Raw genomic sequence first — 21,757 nt, forward strand, 5'->3', positions numbered from 1 at the left:
CTCAGGTTGACTTGATAGAGGGGGCAAGCTCATTGGCTGGGGTGGTTCTTCCCAGAAGCCCTTGCATTATCCCACGCCCATTCTCTGGGAGGATAAAAGAGATAGCACTGGGCCCAGAGAGCAGATCGGCCTGGAGAAGGATAAGAGCTGGAGGAGATTCAGAGCCAGGATTCAAGAAGAAAGACTCTGAATTGCATCAGGCTTGAATTTTACATAATTCATGAAATTCCGCAAGCCATAGCAAATTTTCTCCAGGTTCCAGGCATATCCTTGCTATGGATTTCCAATCATTTGGGGTTAGGACTTCATAAGACAAACCATCTAGTAACATTTTGACATAAGCTGATGTAGCCCCATAAAGGGTACAACCTTTTTTCAAATCCTTAATTTTATTCAAATCTAAAGGTGCATATCTTCTCCTTTTTTTACCTACAGAGTCAGTATTTTCAATCACAGGATATGCATGTATAAAATCACTTATATCCTGTCCTTCTCTCTTAGCTTTAACCAATGCTTTTTCTAATCTTGTCATAGGCTTAGGCTGCTTCACAGGCAATTCTGTTTGTGTTTCTGCCTCTTCCCCTCTTTCTTCCTCCATCTCTGAAGGTGGGGTTGATGTGGGCCTGTCAATAATCTGTTCTCTAGGCAGGGTTGAAGCTTCTTCAAGAGAATCATACCATAATTCCTCATTTAAATCCTCTTGCTCTAGGGAAAGATCTTGATCTTTCCTTTTTTCCTCACACTTCCTCCTCTGTTCATTTTTAGAACTTTTCCTTCTCCTACAACTTTGCTTGATAGTTTAAGGCTAATTGAACTATGTTGTATATATAAAATACTTCTGCAGAAATTGAACGAGGCCCATTTTTTGCTTGAAATTCTTTCATTTCATATCCCACTAGCTTCCATTTATCTACATCTATCTTTTCTTCCTCTAAGAACCAAGGGGATGTGCGTCTTAATGCAGCCAAGAGTTTAGCAATCTGTACCCAGGTTACAAGTAAACTCTGCTCCTCAATTATCTTGATTATACTCTCTATAGTACCACTCCTGAATGGGGGTGGAGCTGAGGTTGCTTCTGGGGCTGGGGTTGAGTCGGCTGAGGTCCAGGGATTGAATATAGCTAACATCTGCCCCATTTCAGCTATAAGAGATTCCTGGTTTAGCCCTTAACAAGTTAAGTTCCTTATTTATCTATTAGCACGCTCACTTAATCTTTAACAAAGTTTCCTCGTTACTCACGGTTCTGGGTCAGAGAGACTGAGATCTAGATCGGAAGCTTTTCCACTGGAATCAGGACCGTGTCTGTCCCTGTTCGGGCGCCAAATTGCGAAGGTCTGGTCTAGCTCCTCTTGTCAAGATAAGCAAAAGTCCTGGCCCCACGTTGGGCGCCAATTGTAGCGAGCTGTCGTCTCCAGAAGCTGCCGGATCGCTCTCTGGGAAGAGATCTGCTGTGTCTACTCAAATCTCTCCGATTCTTCTTCCGTAGTGAACCATTGTCTCCAGGCAGTTGCTGTTAACTCTTGTCCTTAGAAGTGACTTCCCTTCCTGCAGAGAGCCCCGTCAAGCCTGATGCAATGCAGAGTCTTTCTTCTTGAATCCTGGCTCTGAATCTCCTCCAGCTCTTATCCTTCTCCAGGCCGATCTGCTCTCTGGGCCCAGTGCTATCTCTTTTATCCTCCCAGAGAATGGGCGTGGGATAATGCAAGGGCTTCTGGGAAGAACCACCCCAGCCAATGAGCTTGCCCCCTCTATCAAGTCAACCTGAGTTCTCACCTTGTAATTGTCCAGAAAACCTGAATTCTCACCTTGTCACTGTCCAGACAACCTGAGTTCTCACTTAGTAATCCTAACATCTCCCCCTTTCTTTTGATTTAGAACATAGGACAGTCATGACCTTGAAACATAAATCCATCAATATGGGAAGTATTACAGATAATTACATAAATGACCTTGAAACATAAATCCATCAATATGGGAAGTATTACAGATAATTACATAAATTACATAAGCACATAGTAACATAGTAACATAACACATGCTAGAAGTATATAACATAATCATAAATTGAAAATTTATGAAAATTTGCTTTTTCAGTGCCTAGTGTTAATTTGGCCGAGCCTTATAAAAGATATGAATGGACAGTTTTGCCACAGGGAATGAAAAACAGCCCTACTATGTGCCAAATGTATGTTGCAGCTGCTCTTGCTCCAGTAAGAAAAGCCTTTCCAAAAGTAATATTGTTACATTATATGGATGATATTTTGGGATGTGCACCTGAGGAACAAATGTTAGAAGCATGTCTACAAAGGACCATGGAAACATTAAAGTACTACAAACTGCATATAGCTACAGAAAAAATTCAAAGACATGCTCCTTTTCAATATTTAGGATATGAAGTATATCCTAAGACACTCACAGTACAAAAGCTTTCTTTAAGAACAGAGAAGTTGAACACCTTAAATGACTTTCAAAAATTAATAGGAGATATCCAATGGATGCGTCCAGTGTTAGGCTTAACTACCAATCAACTACAACCTCTATATGACATTTTAAGGGGAGACAGTGCTTTAAATTCACCACGCCAGCTTACAAAAGAAGCACAAAAGGCTTTGAGAGAAGTTGAACTGGCTTTATCCAATGTGGTTGAAAGAGTCACTCAAAAACCCTTGGAAATATCAGTTTTTGCTACAAAAGAGGCACCCACAGCAGTCCTTCATCAAGGAGACAGAGTGATTGAGTGGGTGAACCTCCCAGCACAACCAGAACAAAGCCTTACACCTTACCCAGTGCTTGTGGCTAGGATTTTATTAAAGGCTATTAAGAGAGTAACACAATTATCTGGAATAAGTCCTGAAAAAATATACACATTCTATACTAACGCACAAATTAATGTATGCTGTGAGACCATCCCAGAATGGCAAATTTTATTGGCCACCGCTCCAAATTTTGCACATGGATCTCCATTAAAGATTACCCGGCTACTACATAATTGGCGATGGATTTTTGAAGAAAAGGTTTCTAAGGTTCCTCTTAAAGGACCAACAATCTTTACAGATGCCTCCAAAGAAAATATTTGTGCCATATACTCTCATGATTTAACCATAAAGAGAGTAATCAGGACTCCTTTTCAATCCACTCAACAGAATGAATTATTTGCTATCATGCTAGCTCTCACTTATTACCCAGGAGACGTAAATATAATTACTGATTCAGCCTATTCAGTAGGTGTAGTACAAAGAATTGCCACAGCCCAAATAAAATTTGCAGCCTCCAATATTTATCAGCTCTTTAAGGAACTTCAAGAGCAAGTGAGAAAACATCCAGGCAAGATTTATATCTTGCATGTCCACTCACATAGTGGACTTCCAGGTCCCATTTTTGATGGAAATTCAAAGGCAGATAGCCTTCTAACCATGTTAGCCAGTAGTCCTTTATTTCAGGAAGCACAAGAATCTCATTCTAAATATCATCAGGCTGCTCGAGCTTTACGTTTACAATTTGGAATCACAAGAGAGGAAGCTAGGAGCATAGTAAAAAGCTGTACAGCTTGTCTTCCTTTCCATGCTCCTACACTCCCTCCAGGGAAGAATCCTCGTGGTTTGAGATCCAATGAAATCTGGCAAATGGATGTGACCCATTATAAATCTTTTGGTCGTCTATCTTTTATTCATGTCGTGGTAGACACCTTTTCAGGATACACATTTGCAATGCCAGCAGCAAAAGAGACAGCCCGAGTGGTCACTGAATTCCTTATACAAGCTTTTGCAATTATGGGTGTGCCACAAGCAATAAAAACAGACAATGGACCTGCATATACGTCCAAACATTTTACACACTTTTGTGCACAGTATAAGATTTTACATACCATGGGCATATCCTTTAATCCTCAAGAACAGGAAATAGTAGAGAGAAGAAACAGAGATATTAAGACACTCCTCCAAAAACAAAAGAAAGGCGGAGCCACAGGTAGCCCTAGGGAACTTCTAAATTTAGTTCTCTATACCATTAATTTTCTAATTTTTGACAAAGATGCACTGGCTCCGGCAGACAGGTTTTATAACCCACCAGAAGGGCAGTGTCCAGTGAGAGCATCTCCACTGTCCTTAGATAATCGCCAGGTGATGTGGAGAGATCCAGAAAGTGGTGAATGGAAGGGACCAGATAGGTTAACTGCCTGGGGGAGAGGGTTTGCTTGTATTTCTTCAGCAGGAGAAGGAATCAGATGGGTGCCAACGAGTCATATTCGCCTTGTCCATCAGAGAGAGACAGAAAAAGAGAAAGATCTCAAAATAAAGGAGAAGATCTAAGAAACATCTGACACTGAAAGAGCATGGATAATAAGAAGACTGTTAAAGAACTTTAAAAACCAGCAGGAATCATTGGACTTCCTCACACAAGATGAGACTAATGGACAATGGACTTATGGACATTTATAAATTTTCAATTTATGATTATGTTATATACTTCTAGCATGTGTTATGTTACTATGTTACTATGTGCTTATGTAATTTATGTAATTATCTGTAATACTTCCCATATTGATGGATTTATGTTTCAAGGTCATTTATGTAATTATCTGTAATACTTCCCATATTGATGGATTTATGTTTCAAGGTCATGACTGTCCTATGTTCTAAATCAAAAGAAAGGGGGAGATGTTAGGATTACTAAGTGAGAACTCAGGTTGTCTGGACAGTGACAAGGTGAGAATTCAGGTTTTCTGGACAATTACAAGGTGAGAACTCAGGTTGACTTGATAGAGGGGGCAAGCTCATTGGCTGGGGTGGTTCTTCCCAGAAGCCCTTGCATTATCCCACGCCCATTCTCTGGGAGGATAAAAGAGATAGCACTGGGCCCAGAGAGCAGATCGGCCTGGAGAAGGATAAGAGCTGGAGGAGATTCAGAGCCAGGATTCAAGAAGAAAGACTCTGCATTGCATCAGGCTTGACGGGGCTCTCTGCAGGAAGGGAAGTCACTTCTAAGGACAAGAGTTAACAGCAACTGCCTGGAGACAACGGTTCACTACAGGAAGAAGAATCGGAGAGATTTGAGTAGACACAGCAGATCTCTTCCCAGAGAGCGATCCGGCAGCTTCTGGAGACGACAGCTCGCTACAACCAAGGGAAGGAGTATCTCTAATTTGCAAATCAAAATAATAAGAGAATATAAACTTATGCTAGTAGGCAGTATCAGACAAAACTCCCTTTGCAAATTCAGATTCCCATTAAAGCCAAACAAAGGGAGAACTGAAAAAGACAAAGAATTTATTAAATTTATTTTTAGGCGTGATGCCTGATTCTCATGGAACCTGTTTTAATTTCTTAGTCCTTGGACAAGAGCAGGGACTTATTTTAACGGACAGATTGCTTATTTATGTTAACAATGCCAGTGTTTCAGATTGTGCTTTAATCCTAAACTTTAAATTTTTGTGGTTTAAATTTCTCTTTGTGTGTGAGCATATTGCTGAAACATCTCATGTTTACCTTATCCTAAAATTAAAACCATTTAAGATGATTGAAAGGGACAAAGAACAAATTAATTGTTTTTATTCATTAAATAAATGTGTAATTCAGAAATTCTCTTTGGCAATGATATTGGCTTTAAAACTTCAAAGGTAACATTTCTTTTCTTTACATAGTTTTCCATAAGTAACATATGCTTTAAAAAGTTTGAAAACTGAGAAAAGCAAGGTTAAGGTATCAAACTAAACCTCAACAAAATTTTTTTTAATAATAACATTTTCTAAAAGAATTTGTAATAAACATCACTGCTGCATGGATAAGGGGACATATTGTAGAACAGTAGAAAGAGTGATAGATTTGGAGGCAGAGGACTACAGTTCAAAACTGGGTTCTACTCTTTAGCTCTGAAATTGGGCATGTTAACCTCTCTGGGCCTGATTAAAGATGGGGTTGATCTATTAGAAGATCCCTTCCATTTGTAAATCTATGATTCTATTTTGCATTTAAGTATACCATTATAAAAATCTTGAAAGGCTTGGTACTATTTGTATCATCCGTTTTTTTCCCAAGAATTTTTATATCCTAAAGCTATATGTTCCAAATTTGACTATATTATTCTTCATGGGTCTTATAAAATGAAGAAATTTATGACAACATATCCCAGCAGAAAAGCCGCTAGAACAAAAAATAGTCTTTTGAAGAACTTTGATGCATACTATATGTACTTCCTTAGTAGATTGTGGCTTTAGAATAGCAAATTTAGAATACACATATTCCAAAAAAAGCAATTTAAATGTGCAGATTATAGATTGAAGATATATTTCAGAAAATCACTAAACAAATAAATGAGTTAATGTATTACTCATTTCAAAAATGCAAAATATAAATAATAATAAATCAGGTTAATATACTGCTAGGATTGAGTTGGAAATGAAAGCTATAACCCCTAGAGCAATCATCACAGATGTTACCCTATATAGCACAGCAAAATAAATAAATAAATTCTATTAAATGAGAGATGAATCTTAAGGCAGAGTTATAGTAACTGGGAAAGACTTACTCCTGAATCTTGACCTTCTGAGAGTTTACAATTGATATCATCACTATCAAATTCCCAATATTAAAATGGGGAAAGATAAACTTAAATTTTAACTGATAGAAAATAAAGAAATAGTTTTAATATCAAGATTTTATCTGACTCAGACGTTCAGATCAAGAATCTCTGTATGCTTCTTTGGTGGACAGAAGGGAGAATGCTCTCATGATTTTCCCTTATGGAATATGAGCATGACCACTATGCCACACAAATTTACTATATACATATATACACATTTGTGTCACTTAATTATGTTTTTTCATAAAAGTTAATGCAAATCTTCAGCCAACAACTGTACCTTTGGAGAAAAGAAAAGGCTTTCTTGAAATCTGAAAACATTTAATATAGGGGAAAGAACAAACTATGAGAATAATGTTAGAGAATCATTATAAGATGGAAAGAGTTCTGGACTGAACCCCTGGATTATAGATTCTATGTTGAGAAAGGATGCAATCAAAGACAAAACCCTTAAATCCTAAGTTTTAGTTTCCTCATCTATATTGTAGTGGTCATAATATTTTTACTATTACCTTTAAAGGATTGATGGGATGAAAGAACTATATACAAATGTAAGTTATTATTAATTGTGAAAGTTGATAAAGAATGATAACTATTCATGATTATTTTCTAGTTATTAACCTAGGAATAATTTATAATGCAATCTTTATAGAGAGAAGTAATTTTACATAAGATCAAATCTTAAAATAATTAGATTAGTAAAACAGAGAACTTTTTTGAGAGATACAATAATTTATCAGAATAATTAAAATGAGTGCTGTATTTTGCTCAGAAAGACATTGAGTGGGGCTCCTCAATTAATATGAAAAAGGAAATTATAAAGTATTGGTCTTTCAACTAATATGTCTTGGAATTCTGAATCTAGGAATAACAATAACAGTATGAGATATCTGAATAGGAAGGAAATAAATCAAGCAAAAAGTCAAGCAAATTGTAAACTAAGCAGAGTTTGTCTCTAGTCACTAACAGCTCAGTAGTGATATTTTTTCATTTTCTCACAATGAACATTCCAAAATTCCAGGGTCAAATTTATAAAAAAATTCACTTTCTCCAGGTGAAGAGTCTACTATTTCCTGATTTTGAGAGCAAAGGTTTATTTATATAAGCCCATCATTATAATTTTAGGGTTTTTTTCTTAAGAACAGATAATTGTATATTCATGAACTTGTTTAGTATTATTCTTCCATCCCCCACACCCCTTCCCCTCCCCTCCCCTCCCTGTGAGGCAATAGGGGTTAAGTGACTTGTCTAATAAGTGTTAAGCATCTGAGGCTGGATTTGACTTCAGATTTTCCTGACTTCAGAATTGGTGCTCTATCCATTGTACTATTTAGCTGCTTCTACTGTTATTTTTGAGAAAGCAAGATTCTTTCAAAATAAAATATATACAGATAAGGATTTTGCTTTTTTGAGCTTAGCTTTTAATGGAGGCAGTTACATGGGTAGATTGGATATACTATTAGCCTTGGATTCAAAAACCTTCTGTTCAAATTCTTATTCAAACACTTGGAAACCATGCCACCTTGGGCAAATCACTCAACCTTTCTCAGCCTCAGGAATAATACTGGGCCCTACCTTAGAAAGCTACTGTAAGAATGGAAAAAGATACCATCAGTTGGAGAATGGTTGGGTAAATTGTGGTATATGAAGGTTAAGGAATATTATTGCTCGGTAAGAAATGACCAGCAGGAGGAATATAGAGAGGCCTGGAGAGACTTAAATCAACTGATGCTGAGTGAAATGAGCAGAACCAGAAGATCACTGTACACTTCAACAACAATACTGTATGAGGATGTATTCTGATGGAAGTGGAAATCTTCAACATAAAGAAGATCCAACTCACTTCCAGTTGATCAATGATGGACAGAGGTAGCTGCACCCAGAGAAGAAACACTGGGAGGGGAATGAAAATTGTTAGCACTAATATCTGTCTGCCCAGGTTGCATGTACCTTCGGATTCTAATGTTTATTGTGCAACAAGAAAATGATATTCGCACACATGTATTGTACCTAGACTATATTGTAACACATGTAAAATGTATGGTATTGCCTGTCGTCGGGGGGAGGGAATAGAGGGAGGGGGGGTAAATTGGAAAAATGAATACAAGGGATAATATTATAAAATATATATATATATATATATATATATATATATATATATATATAAAAAAAAAAAAAAAAGAATGGAAAAAGATAACTATGTAAATTAGGCTTTTACAAATCTTATAGCACTATATAATAATTATTATTTTTTATTGCTATTATTGTATATAGAGATATATATAGCAAACCTTTGACATTCTCTTAAAAAATTAATATTACTGGAAAAAATACATTATGGTCTTAATAAAGTTGTCATTGTGGGAAAGAATTTAATGTTGTCTGTTTGATGCAAGACATTTATTGATTTGACCCCAAAATGCTAAATAAATTAAACAAATACTTTACAATTAATTGTGCATCATTATCGCCAAAAGTAATTTTTATGACATTCTAGTAGGTCTTGAGGGAATTTAATTTATTCATGTCCCTGATTAAATCAAAATGCCCTGAAGGAGGTATTGATTCATATTGCCAGCACCATTATGAACATAATGTGGTGTGATCTTTATATTCACATATTGTCTTTATGTAGGGCAGATCACCACTGATGCCAAAATATACAATGGGTTATATGTAAATATATAGATATGGTAATGTATGATTTGTATATATGAAACAGGCACAAAATTGGCCAACAGTTAAAAGCTTTTACTTAAGCTTCTAAACGCCCCCAGAAATCTGACCATCTGAAGAAAGAATCCTAACTAAATAAAATATGAGACAGAAATATGATTATTTTATGTGTAATTTGGTGGAGTCTAGGTTTTAGAGTCTAGGATGCATAAATTCTTGTAAATTGCATAAACTGTAAATTAAATAAATTTTTAAAAGTCTAATTAGGTTAATGATAGTTTCTAAAATGATTTATATCATCATACTGGTTGCATTCATAAAACTATTTTGAAATTTGAGTGTATAATTTTTAGTATTCTCAATTTTTTTCTAGCAGAATGCAAAATATTCTTCAAAATGGCTGATTATTATTTGCCATCCACTTCATGATTTATATTAAAGAAGGAAGTGGCTGCAAACACCAATTTAAAAAATACTCACTTCTGTGCTTTATTTTATTGCTTTCTTTTTTGCTTCATGAAGAAATGAAAGCTTCCTTCTTCTAAGTAATTCTGTTGGATACCAATTGCTTGGCTTAGAATTCTCTTTTGTAGAGATCTTAAAGAAGGGAATGGGACTTATATATGCAAGAATGTTTGTGGCAGCCCTCTTTGTGGTAGCCAGAAACTGGAAACTATGTGGATGCCCATCAATTGGAGAATGGCTGAATAAATTGTGGTATATGAATATTATGGAATATTATTGTTCTGTAAGAAATGACCAACAGGATGATTTCAGAAAGGCCTAGAGAGACTTACATTAACTGATGCTGAGTGAAATGAGCAGGACCAGGAGATCATTGTACACTTCAACAACAATGCTGTATGATGATTAATTCTGATAGATGTGGCCCTCTCCAACAATGAGATGAACCAAGTCAGTCCCAATAGAGCAGTAATGAACTGAATCAGCTACACCCAGTGAAAGAACTCTGGGAGATGACTATGAACCACTTCATGGAATCCCCAATCCCTCTAATTTTGTCCACCTGCTTTTTGGATTTCCTCCACAGGCTAATTGTACACTATTTCAAAGTCTGATTCTTTTTGTACAGCAAAACAACTGTTTGGACATGTATACATATATTGTATTTAATTTATTCTTTAACATATTTAACATATATTGGTCAACTTGCCATCTGGGGGGGGAAAGGAGGAGAAAAATTAGAACAAAAGGTTTAGCAATTGTCAATGTTGTAAAATTACCCTTGCATATATCTGGTAAATAAAAGCTATATATATAATTCCCTTTTGTAAACTTGTTCTAGTAGTATTGGTAGTAAAATAAAATCAAGAATAGAAAATATCTAGTCAGTCCTGGATAGTTTAATTCTGGAAGAAGAGGAATTGACTAGATGTGTGCCTCACGTTCTTTTTGAGTCTATGAAATCTAATAAATATTGTAAACAAATGATTTTTTCATGCTGATCAGAGGTCAAAATTATTTGCAAAATAATACCTGTACTGGCTCTATATAACAAAGATAATATTCTCTCTCTGCTATTTGTAAAACTCAGTCATTTAAATATGTTGTAGAATTCAATTTATGGAAAAAGTTAGAAGGTCTTACCTCTTCTTCTAACCAATCATTGTACTGTACGATGCTAGACATAGCAACATCAGCACCTTTCATATAAAATGTAATTTCTGCAGTAGATTCATCCTGTAAATGCAATGAAAATAAATATGTCCATTTACCTCTAACAACTAACTTTTAGGTGAATGCAAAATACATTTATTTCTTTGTGACAAATCTTTTGCTATGTGGGCTGAATTTGCCCATCAGATACATAAATCAAGAGTTAAAAACATATGTTTTATTTGATCTTTGAGATGCTAATAAATTTTGTCAAAAGATTTATGAATATAATAGCAATATAGACATTACTTTTCTCAAATTCTTATAGAATAATTTAGTACTTGGTTGTTTTGCAAGCTTCCAAGTTATATCAATGAACTGTGTTTTTCAAAAAGTGGTCAAAAGTATATTTGGTAAACTTATGGTCATAAAGAACAAATAAACCAAACACATTTATGTTTAATTTCAAACAGCCCAGATTAACATCTAAGGTTAACAAACAAGCATTCCTATATATTCAGCTTTTTACCTTATTAGGTAGTTATTTTATATCTTTAGATGGCTCACTAATTCCTTTGTCAACAGTTGATTAGTTGATTTTTATTCATTGTTGGCTGGTCTTGAGTTTGCCTTGTTGAATAAGGTAAGTGTAGAAAGAGCAAATTGTATGCTTAACCTCTCTTTCCTATATCTTACCATAAACCTAAGGTTTTTGACTAAGGATGAAACTTTGTTTATTCAGCTCTTTATCGATTTCACAAAATATTAGATGCCAAGAATAAAACCTTTTAAATAATTAATTGAAACTACCATTTCAGAGTAGTCTATTTATAGTGTATATTTTGAAGCTGAGTACTTTTAAAGTATTTTTCTAAAATAAATCTAAAGAACTTACCCTTACTATGATTCCCATGCGTTTGCTCTCAGAAGTAAAGGGAAAAATCTGTAGAATAGAGTATGTCAGAATCTGTCCACCAGGGGTCTTCAGCTGCATTGAGGTCAGGTCCCTGTTAACAAGGGTAAGACCAACACTCTCTGTCCACTGCACCAGAGCTACCTAAAGAAAATCATGTGAAATGTTAAAGGTCAATTATTCCTTCATGTAAATAGCATCAAAGACAAATAGTAGGCTTTAGAGTTAGAGGTCAGGAAGTTTGTGATTGTAACACACTTAGGAAAGTTAATAGTTCCTACCTCCTCATCTCAAGATTAGAGGTATGAGAGGGTGGGAGTGGAGAAGTAGTTTATCATTCTAAGTACCACACTGAATAGTATTTTTCTAGGTATGCAATATGAACGAAAAAGTTTACTTGACTTTTTTTTTTTAAAGAGCACATCATTCACTATGAAGACTTTTTAATATAATTAGTATCTAATAAATTGAAGTGAATTTCCATTAGTAGCTCCCCAGAAGTCTTTGAAAACTAATAGGAAACAAATATCAGTCAGTCCTGGATAGTTTGATTCTGGAAGAACTGACCAGATGTTGTCTCATATTCTTTCTATTTTTGAGTCTACTGATCTGATAATATTGTAAACAGATGACTTTTTCATGTTGATCAGAGGCCAAAGAACGTTGCAAAAGAACGTTGTACTGGCCCTATAATAATACAGATGAGACAATATATTTAAACTAAAATATTTTGACATTTAAAATAAACTAATTATGAAATAAGAAAATATTAAAATAGAAAGTCAGCCATTTATGAATATTAAATGAAAATATTTTAATATTAAAAACATTTTCAGTTATTTTTGAAAATAGCTTTACTTTTTAAGTGCTACATATTTAAGTTTCTATAAATAATATAACTCAGAACTGTTCTCCAAAGTAATTTTGATCTTCAATTAACAATGCCTTTTCAATATTTTTTAAAAAAAAGGTTTTATCTGACTTCATCATGATTTTCAAAAATAATCAGGAATAGATCAAATGGCATTCCATAAGGCTTCCATAGACATATTTATAGCCACTAATGATAAGGATGCATTCCATTTATATAATTTAGATATAAAGAGGATTTAAAAAAAAATTCTAGAGATCTCTATATCTTCCTACATAAAATTATCACCTGGTTTGATTTGTAGAAGACTCTGACATGCTAACTTACACCTACTTTTTACTTGAATTCCATTTTGCATCTTCTAATTTGTTTGTCAGTTAGTCAATAAGCATTTATTAAGTGCTTACGATGTGCTGGGCACTGTGCTAAGAACTGGAGATACAAAAAAGGAGCACAGATCAGTTTTTGCTCTTAAAGAGTTCATAATTTAATGAGGAAAAACAACAAGGAAAGAAGATATATACAGATAAATTTAGGCTAATCTCAGAAGACATTAAGAACTAAGGAAGATTGGGAAAAAATTCATGCACAAAGAATTTAGCTGAGACCTGAAGGAAGCCAAGGAAATCGAGAAAAGAATATGATAAGGGAAAAAGTTTCAAGCGTGAAACAGTCAGTGCTCAGAGTCTATCTAATTTAGAGTGTGGATATCTTTCACAAAGAATTAAGAGGCCAGTGGCTACTGCATGGAAGAGTAAATACAGGAGTATATAGTATAAGAAGACTGGAAAAGTTAGAAGGGACCAGGTTCACTATGTGTTTTAAATGTTAAATAGTATTTTATATTTGATCCTGGAGATAACAGGGAACCACTAGAGATTGCTGAATAGAGGGATGTATTTTGTCTCAATTTTACCATATAATTTACCTTAATCCTAATTCCTCCACTAAAATTTTGCTATATCTTATCTTGGAGCAAAGTGGCCCTGCTAGTTTCAAGGGATTTTTATGAAAAGCATTTGCTTTAATTCTACCAAGCTGGAAATAGTTTGAATATGGGCCTGGTGATAAGACTATATATAGCTAGAGACATTGCTAAATGAAAAGGTATGAACACTTGAAATGATTTTTACCATCTTTCTGCAGGTGACTCAATAGGTACAAGCAAAGGAATAAGGTTTTATATAATACCTATGATGTGCTAAAATTAGTAACAGAAAATGGAGGCCAAGAAAGCTAACAAAACCTAAATTTCATTAAGAAAGGTTCTGTCCACAGACTAATTGTACACAATTTCAGAGTCCGATTTTTTTTTTTTTTTTGTACAGCAAAACAACTGTTTGGACATGTATACATGTATTGTAGTTAATTTATACTTTAACATATTTAACATGTATTGGTCAACCTGCTATCTGGGGGGAGGGGAAGGAGGGGAAAATTGGAACAAAAGGTTTGGCAATTGTCAATGCTGTAAAATTACCCATGCATATATCTGGTAAATAAAAACTATAATTAATAAAAAGAGAGAGAAAGATTCTGTCAAAAACTGTTATGGCTGTATTCTGCCATGGTTATAACATTGCTGGAGACAGTGTTCAATTCTGGGCAAAACATTTCAGCAGTGACAGTGATAAGCTGGAAGTTATCCATGAGGGTAGGCAGGATGCTAAGAATTGCAGTTATCATCCAGGGATATGATGACAAAAACTGGGGCTATTTATCCTGGAAAGGGAAGATTTGGGGGTACAGGGGGAAGAATAGCTATATTCAAGTAAAATAAAAGAGGAGCCATCATATTCTCTTTGGGCATAGAGGGGCATAGAGGGCAGAACTAGGAGTAACGGATCAAAATTGCTCCTAACAATCTTGCCATCTTTTGTATCTCCACATCTTTTGTATCCGTCTGCTTAGCACCATTCACAAAGGTACCACTTTAATTCAAGGTCTCATCTCTTGCTTATACTTTTACAATGTCCTTCTTAGTCTTCCTACCTTAAGCTTCTCCTTGCTTCAGTCCACCTTCCACACAGCTAATAGTGATTTTCCTTTAGCACAGGTCTGATCATATTACTTTCCTACTCAAACTCTAGTGGTTCCCTTTGGTCTCTATGATAAAAATGTAAACTCCTCACTGTAGCTTTTAAAGCCTTTTACAACCTGAACCCAACATTCCTTTACAATTTCATGATATATTACTTTCCCTCCTGAACTCTATGGTCCAGCCAAGTTAGCCTTCTCTGTGTTCCTTTCAGAGTAATCTCCATGTCTCTCCAGGCATTTGGTCTGCTTGGTTCTGGACTGCTCCCAGGCTAGGAATGTTCTCATCTTTTACCTGCCTTAAAGAATCCCTCATTTCTTTCAAAACATTGCTGAGGCACCTCTTTTTTATATTATGTCTTTCCTCATTCTTCCCTAATTACCTTGTATTTATTTTGTGTTGATTTTGTATGTACACATGTACATGCTGTCTTTCCCAATAGAATTTAAACTCTTTGAGAGGAGGGACTATTTTGTTTTTTGTCTTTTTATTCCTAGTGAGTAGAACAATGCCTGCAATACAAGTAAATGCTTACTACATTCTGGTAAATGACTAAAGTTGCAAATAGGAAACTTCAGGTTTGATATAAGAAAAATATTCCTAAGAACCATAACTATTCAAAGCTAAAATGAGTTACTGTAAGAAACGTGATCCCCTTTATTAGAAGTTACAAGATTATTAGGACTGTAAATTTAAAGTTGTAAATCTAGATCTTAGAGTTGGGAATATAGTCTAATACCTTCCTTTTTCAATTGAAGAAATTGAAGTTTGAAAGTCAGAAAGGCAGAATCTATCAGGCACAAGATTTGAATCAAAGTCCTCTGGTTTTAGTCAACAGATTCTTTTCATTACACTCCGGTGTCTTTAACCAAAAGCTGAATGAGAATGTTAGATTTATTGTAGAAGGGTTCTAACTGAGGTATAAGATGAACAAAATAGCCTAAGTTGTTTCCTTCAAGTGTAGAATTCATTGATCTTCTGATGCAAATAATTTCCCAGTAATGGTATAAATCTCAAAACACCAAATTCTCCTAAAAACTAAAAGTTTACAGGTGGTCCAAAGGGCAATGGAAAAATGGATGGCTGATGTAAATAAGCTGGAGGGCATTACTGATGATATCTCATGCATAAGTGATGGCATGGAAATACATATTAAGAAATCAGAAAAGGATATGAATTAGTCAAGGTGTAAAAACAGGGACAACTATGTGAAGCAACAGATATAGAATGCAAGGCCTGAAGTCAGGGAGACTAATTTTCCTGAATTCAAATCTGACCTCAGACACTTGTGACCCAGATGATTTTCTCATTTAATCATGTTTATCTTAGTTCCTCATCTGTAAAAGTGGAGAAGAAAGTAGCAAACCATTCCATTATCTTTTTTTTTTTAAAGAAACCCTTTTATTTTATTTTATTTTTTATTCATTTTTCCAAATTATCCCCTCCCTCCCTCCACTCCCTCCCCCCCATGACAAGTAATCCCATACATTTTACATGTGTTACAATATAACCTAGATACAATATATGTGTGTAAATACCATTTTCTTGTTGCACATTAATTATTAGATTCCGAAGGTATAAGTAACCTGGGTAGATAGACAGTAGTGCTAACAATTTACATTCACTTCCCAGTGTTCCTTCTCTGGGGGTAGTTATTTCTGTCCATCATTGATCAACTGGAAGTGAGTTGGATCTTCTTTATGTTGAAGATTTCCACTTCCATCAGAATACATCCTCATACAGTATTGTTGTTGAAGTGTATAGTGATCTTTTGGTTCTGCTCATCTCACTCAGCATCAGTTGATGTAAATCTCTCCAAGCCTCTCTGTATTCCTCCTGTTGGTCATTTCTTACAGAGCAATAATATTCCATAACCTTCATATACCACAATTTACCCAACCATTCTCCAATTGATGGACATCCATTCAACTTCCAGTTTCTAGCTACAACAAAAAGAGCTGCCACAAACATTTTGGCACATACAGGTCCCTTTCCCTTCTTTAGTATTTCCTTGGGATATAAGCCCAGTAGTAGCACTGCTGGGTCAAAGGGGATTCACAGTTTGATAACTTTTTGGGCATAGTTCCAAATTGCTCTCCAGAATGGCTGGATTCTTTCACAACTCCACCAACAATGTATCAGTGTCCCAGTTTTCCCACATCCCCTCCAACATTCATCATTATTTGTTCCTGTCATCTTAGCCAATCTGACAGGTGTGTAGTGGTATCTCAGAGTTGTCTTAATTTGCATTTCTCTGATCAGTAGTGATTTCCATTCCATTATCTTTGCTAAGAAACCTCCAAATGGGATCAAGAAGAGTTGGACATGATTACAACAACAAAAAATACAAGTGTGAAAGCTAGAGAATGCTCAAGTGCTATACTGGTATCCTTATGATAGTAAAAGAGCCATGAAAAGAATCCAACATACTGGAGAGCTCGCCTATAGAACATACTGAAGATATGGAATTATATGGAATCCAGGACATAGATGATAACTACATAATGAGAAAGTAATAGCAAAGTTGAAGGAAGTTATCTATACCAATGAAATCATATATCTATCTAGGTATTTGTATATAAGCAAACATTAACAGATACATACTGAATTTAAATTAAGTATTTATATTATGGGTCATTATATAAAAAACTAAATCAATGCAGCATAGTTTGTCCTATAATAAATCTGTAAAAATTGCAGTACATGAATGTATTGGAACAATACTGTGTACTGAGAAATGATGAACATGGAAATACATAAACAAATTTCTTCCCACCCTCTATTGAAACAACATGAAGCAGAGCCAGAATAACAACACACATGCTAACTTCAATAACATAAATGAATTCAAAATGATTAAAATTGAATGTTGTGAAATTATTAAAAATAAAGTGCTACCTCTCCACCCAAATGATCTGAGAAGAAAACTACCCCTATGTCCTTTTGCCAAAGAACTATTTATGTGGAACATTACATCTAACAACATGTTTTTCTTATGTATTGATCATTTCTGCTGGAGTTTTTCTTCTCTTTAATTTTTGTTTTAAAGAGAGGAAGATTAAAAAACAAAAACACACACCAAGCCTATGTTATTTACTAACCAAGTGCTCCTGTTCTAAACAACTAATAAAAAATTAGATATGTAACAGAATGCTAAAAGTTGCAAGAGTTCTTAGTAGTCACCTAATTTGATAAGGCAACTAAAGTCAAGAGAGGTTAAATGACTTTTCTATAGTTGCAAAGGAAATGGTAGCTGCCACTCTTTCTAGTATACCAGGAAACTGAGTTCTTTCATGATTTTAATTAGTACACTTGATTTTTCTTTTTTTAATTTCAACATTTCATTTCTTTCTGAAGGATTTCTACAATGGATGGAAAATGGGTAGAAATGTTTCTGAATATGTTCATCACCCAGTGACTCACTAAGTACAATTGGAATTAGAACTCAGCCTCTGAGTTTCCTAGTTTTTATAAAGTTATATATACTTTGCTAAAATCACAGTTCAGGGCAAAACTGTAATTTACAGGATATTACTAATGTCAGTGAGTGGGACTGTCAGCACTAATAAAAGATGATATATAAGTAGAAAAATAAATACACCAAAGTATAAGAAATGGACACTAAAAAAAAAGCATTTTCAAATGTTCAAAATCACAGGAAAGCAATTTAAAAGATTTTTTTTTTCAATAACACTTCTATAGAAGCTGAAAATGATCCAATACTCCCAAGGTTGATTTCCAATTTACACAGTGAAAAGTTACTATTACATTTTGACCTGTAAATTGTATCTTTCTTCTAATACCCTATCATCTCATTTGTGTCCTATTGCAGCTAGGACTTAACCGTTCTATATTTGGTGACTCACATCTGTTTATTATTTAGTTTGTGCATGGTTTCACAACCCATTTGAGTTAGTAACTTGTAGCAAAGTCATTTTAGCTCAATATACCTGGCCTAAAATGCCATATATTTTAAAATACTGATCATTTCACAGATTTAAGATTAATCCTTCTCTATAGGAATTAATCACATGAGAGAACATAAAAGAATTTATATTCAAAATAATTTTAAATTTCAAAAAAAAACTATATCGATCTTAAACTTGAAACCAAAAGTTTTTAAGCTTTTTTTTATTTTAAATCATTAAAATGGAAAAATATTGTAAGTCCATAATATTCAGGATTCAGTAAACTTACTTTGGATATTTAAAGTGTTTTCAAATATATATAAACTGAAAGTCACTGTGGAATAAAAATAGCTAGTAGACCGATATATGACACTTTAAAAATATTAGCTGCTGAAATCATGTTCATTTATTTTTTGTATAAGACTATGGTTTAATTCAACAGTGCCAAACTCAAAATAGAAACGAATTCCTTTAGAACTTTGCTTATTGACTTAGAAAACCACAAACATTATCTAGGTTGCATCGTATTTTTATTTTGTTACACATTTCCTAATTAAATTATATTCTAGTCAGGGGCAGCTAGGTGGCACCTTGAATTCAGGAGGACCCGAGTTCAAATCTGATCTCAGACACTTAACACTTCCTAGCTGTGTGACCCTGGGCAAGTCACTTAACCCCAGCCTCAGGGGAAAAAAAATTATATTCTAGTCAGGCTTGGTTTGACACCATTACTTTAACTCAACCAGGCTGATTTACTCACAATGACAATTCACAACTCTGATTGTACATATGTATTTTTCTGCATTTTAATATTAAAATGAAACAAAAGAAAATAGCAATTCTCTGCTTTATTTATAAATATTTTTCATAGAATCAGAAGGTATTTTACAATTAATTTAGACAGATATATCCAAATAATATTTCTCCCTTCAACATATCAAGCAAGTAATTAGTTATACAGCCTGCATTTTCAGCTCTGTATTTTCAGACATTAGGACCTATAGTGAGGGAGAGCCCATTCCAATTTTGTAAAGCTCTAATTATCAAATTAATTTTTGGGAAATTTTTCTTTATGTAATCAAAAGCCTTTCTGTGATTTCTACCCATTACTCTTAGTTCTGTCACCTCTGGAGAGCAATAAACAATAAGTTTAAGCCCTTATATACATGGTAGCTTTTCAAATAAATGAAGACCTTTATCATGTTTTGGTTAAATCTTCTCTCCTCCAGATTAACTGGAGAGAAACTCCTTCAGAGTTTAACACACAGTCAAGAGAGAAATTAACTGGGATATATAAACTCTCTTCTCCTTTGGGATTCTGTCACACTGATTCTGTTTCCTCTATCAGCCTTCCTCATTTGCTTTCTTTTCCTGTCCCCTAGATGTGAATGTCTAACAAGGTTTTATCTTTGGTTATCTTATCTTCCCTCTCTTAATTTTCTTCCTTGGAAATTTATTCACTTGTATTCTTTTACATATCATTTTTAATGTAGACAACAAGGCTGTAAGCCAGTCTTCTTTTTGATTATAAAACTGCTTTATCAGCTCTTTATTTTCAGACAACTTCTTTTGAATGTCCCACTGTTACTTCAAATTCAGAATGTCCAAAACTTCACTCCTAACCACACCTATAAAACTGACCTCACTTCTAACTTTCCTTTTTCTATTGATGAAAAGTCTTAAGTTACTCAGATTTAATATTTCATTCATCCTTGACTATGTTATCTCTCACAATCTTCCTATGTTATCTCTTTCATTTGTCCCTTCCCATATAATTTCAATGTCTCCTTGTTTCAGGTGCTGATCATCTCTCATCTATTCTACCATAATAATCTCCTACTTGGTATCCTGAGTCCAGTCTCTATCTCTAAGAATAAATTCTTTGCACTACTGCCTAGGCAGCTTTCATAATGCATTCAGTCAATTTCCTGGAAGGAGTACTTGGTATAATTATCTCTTTCCCATCAGGGTTTCAATGTTGTGGGTTGGCATAAGAATTTAAATGGGAATTTGGTTGGAATTTTGAGGAAACCAAAGATGACATGTAAAGATTAGCAGATGACAGAAAACATTCAGAAACTCAGAAATGCATAAACATATTTATAATATTATATAGTATCAGACCAAATTTTGCAATAAGGTATCCCATAAAAAATTTTGGATTTCTTCTCTGGTACAAAAAAATTTATGCAGGTTTTCCAGATTGTGCAGGTGCTATATTCCAAACCCCCATGGTGTGGAAGGAATAATGGCATTTATATGGCTTTTGTGGTAATTTAATATTCCTTAATTACTGTGAATGAAATTTGTCTTTTTCTGCTGAGTTTTGTTGGTAACATAGAAATGTCATATTCTAAACTTATTGTTTCACTTCACTCTCTAGTGTTCTCTGTAGGGTTCAAATAAACTATTATAATGGGAAAAAATCCTCAATTTCCCTTTTCCCCCCCTTATTACTCTAAGTAACATTATTCTAATATCATATCAAATATTCTAATATTCTGCAGAATATTCTATCTAATATTATATTATTCTAATTCTAATATTCTATCATTATGTTATTATAATTTTATATCACATAACTGTGATAAAGTGGTACTTTTATTTTACCATAATCTTATAGAAAGACCTCTAGTTTATTCCTACTATACATAATCTTGGCTCTTGATTTTGGATAAATATTACTTACTACATGGAGGTCTATTTATTCCTATACTTTCTGATGTTTTTGCCAAACATAACTGTTGAATTTTATTGAAAGTTGTTTACTGTATTGATTGATACAGTCTTATGATTTCTATTGTTCTTATAATAAATATGGTCTATTATGTTTGACCCTGCATTCCTGTTATAAATCCAATTTGGTCATAAGAGTATAATCTTTTTTGATAAATTGCTCTAAACTTTTTGCTAATTTAAAATTCATTATTATTCATTATTATTATAATAAAATTCATTATTATTATTATATTATATTATTATATGTATTATATTATATTATAAAATTCATTATTATTATTATTCATTAGCTATATTTGTAGTTTAGCTTCTGTGTTTCATTTATTTTTATTTTTATGTATCAATAGTATTCTTTATCAAAGAAGGAATTTAATAGGACTCTTACTATTCTCATTTTTTAAAAGATAGTATGTAATATT

General features: G+C 34.1%; 1 protein-coding gene across 4 annotated transcripts in view; it reads right to left on the reverse strand.

Moving 5' to 3' along the window:
* The window catches only part of ATP9B (ATPase phospholipid transporting 9B (putative)), a 448,624-nt gene that overhangs the window by 65,379 nt on the left and 361,488 nt on the right, over positions 1 to 21,757 (reverse strand). For all 4 annotated transcript variants that reach the window (XM_074273531.1, XM_074273522.1, XM_074273514.1 and 1 more), the window contains exons 16-17: positions 11,765 to 11,926; positions 10,861 to 10,953 (exon numbers count right to left, since the gene is read on the reverse strand). In XM_074273531.1, the coding sequence (XP_074129632.1) occupies positions 10,861 to 10,953; positions 11,765 to 11,926 (255 nt within the window). The remainder of the gene's footprint in view (positions 1 to 10,860; positions 10,954 to 11,764; positions 11,927 to 21,757) is intronic.

Source organism: Sminthopsis crassicaudata, chromosome 1 (assembly GCF_048593235.1).
Source record: "Sminthopsis crassicaudata isolate SCR6 chromosome 1, ASM4859323v1, whole genome shotgun sequence".
Classification (NCBI taxonomy): Eukaryota; Metazoa; Chordata; class Mammalia; order Dasyuromorphia; family Dasyuridae; genus Sminthopsis; species Sminthopsis crassicaudata.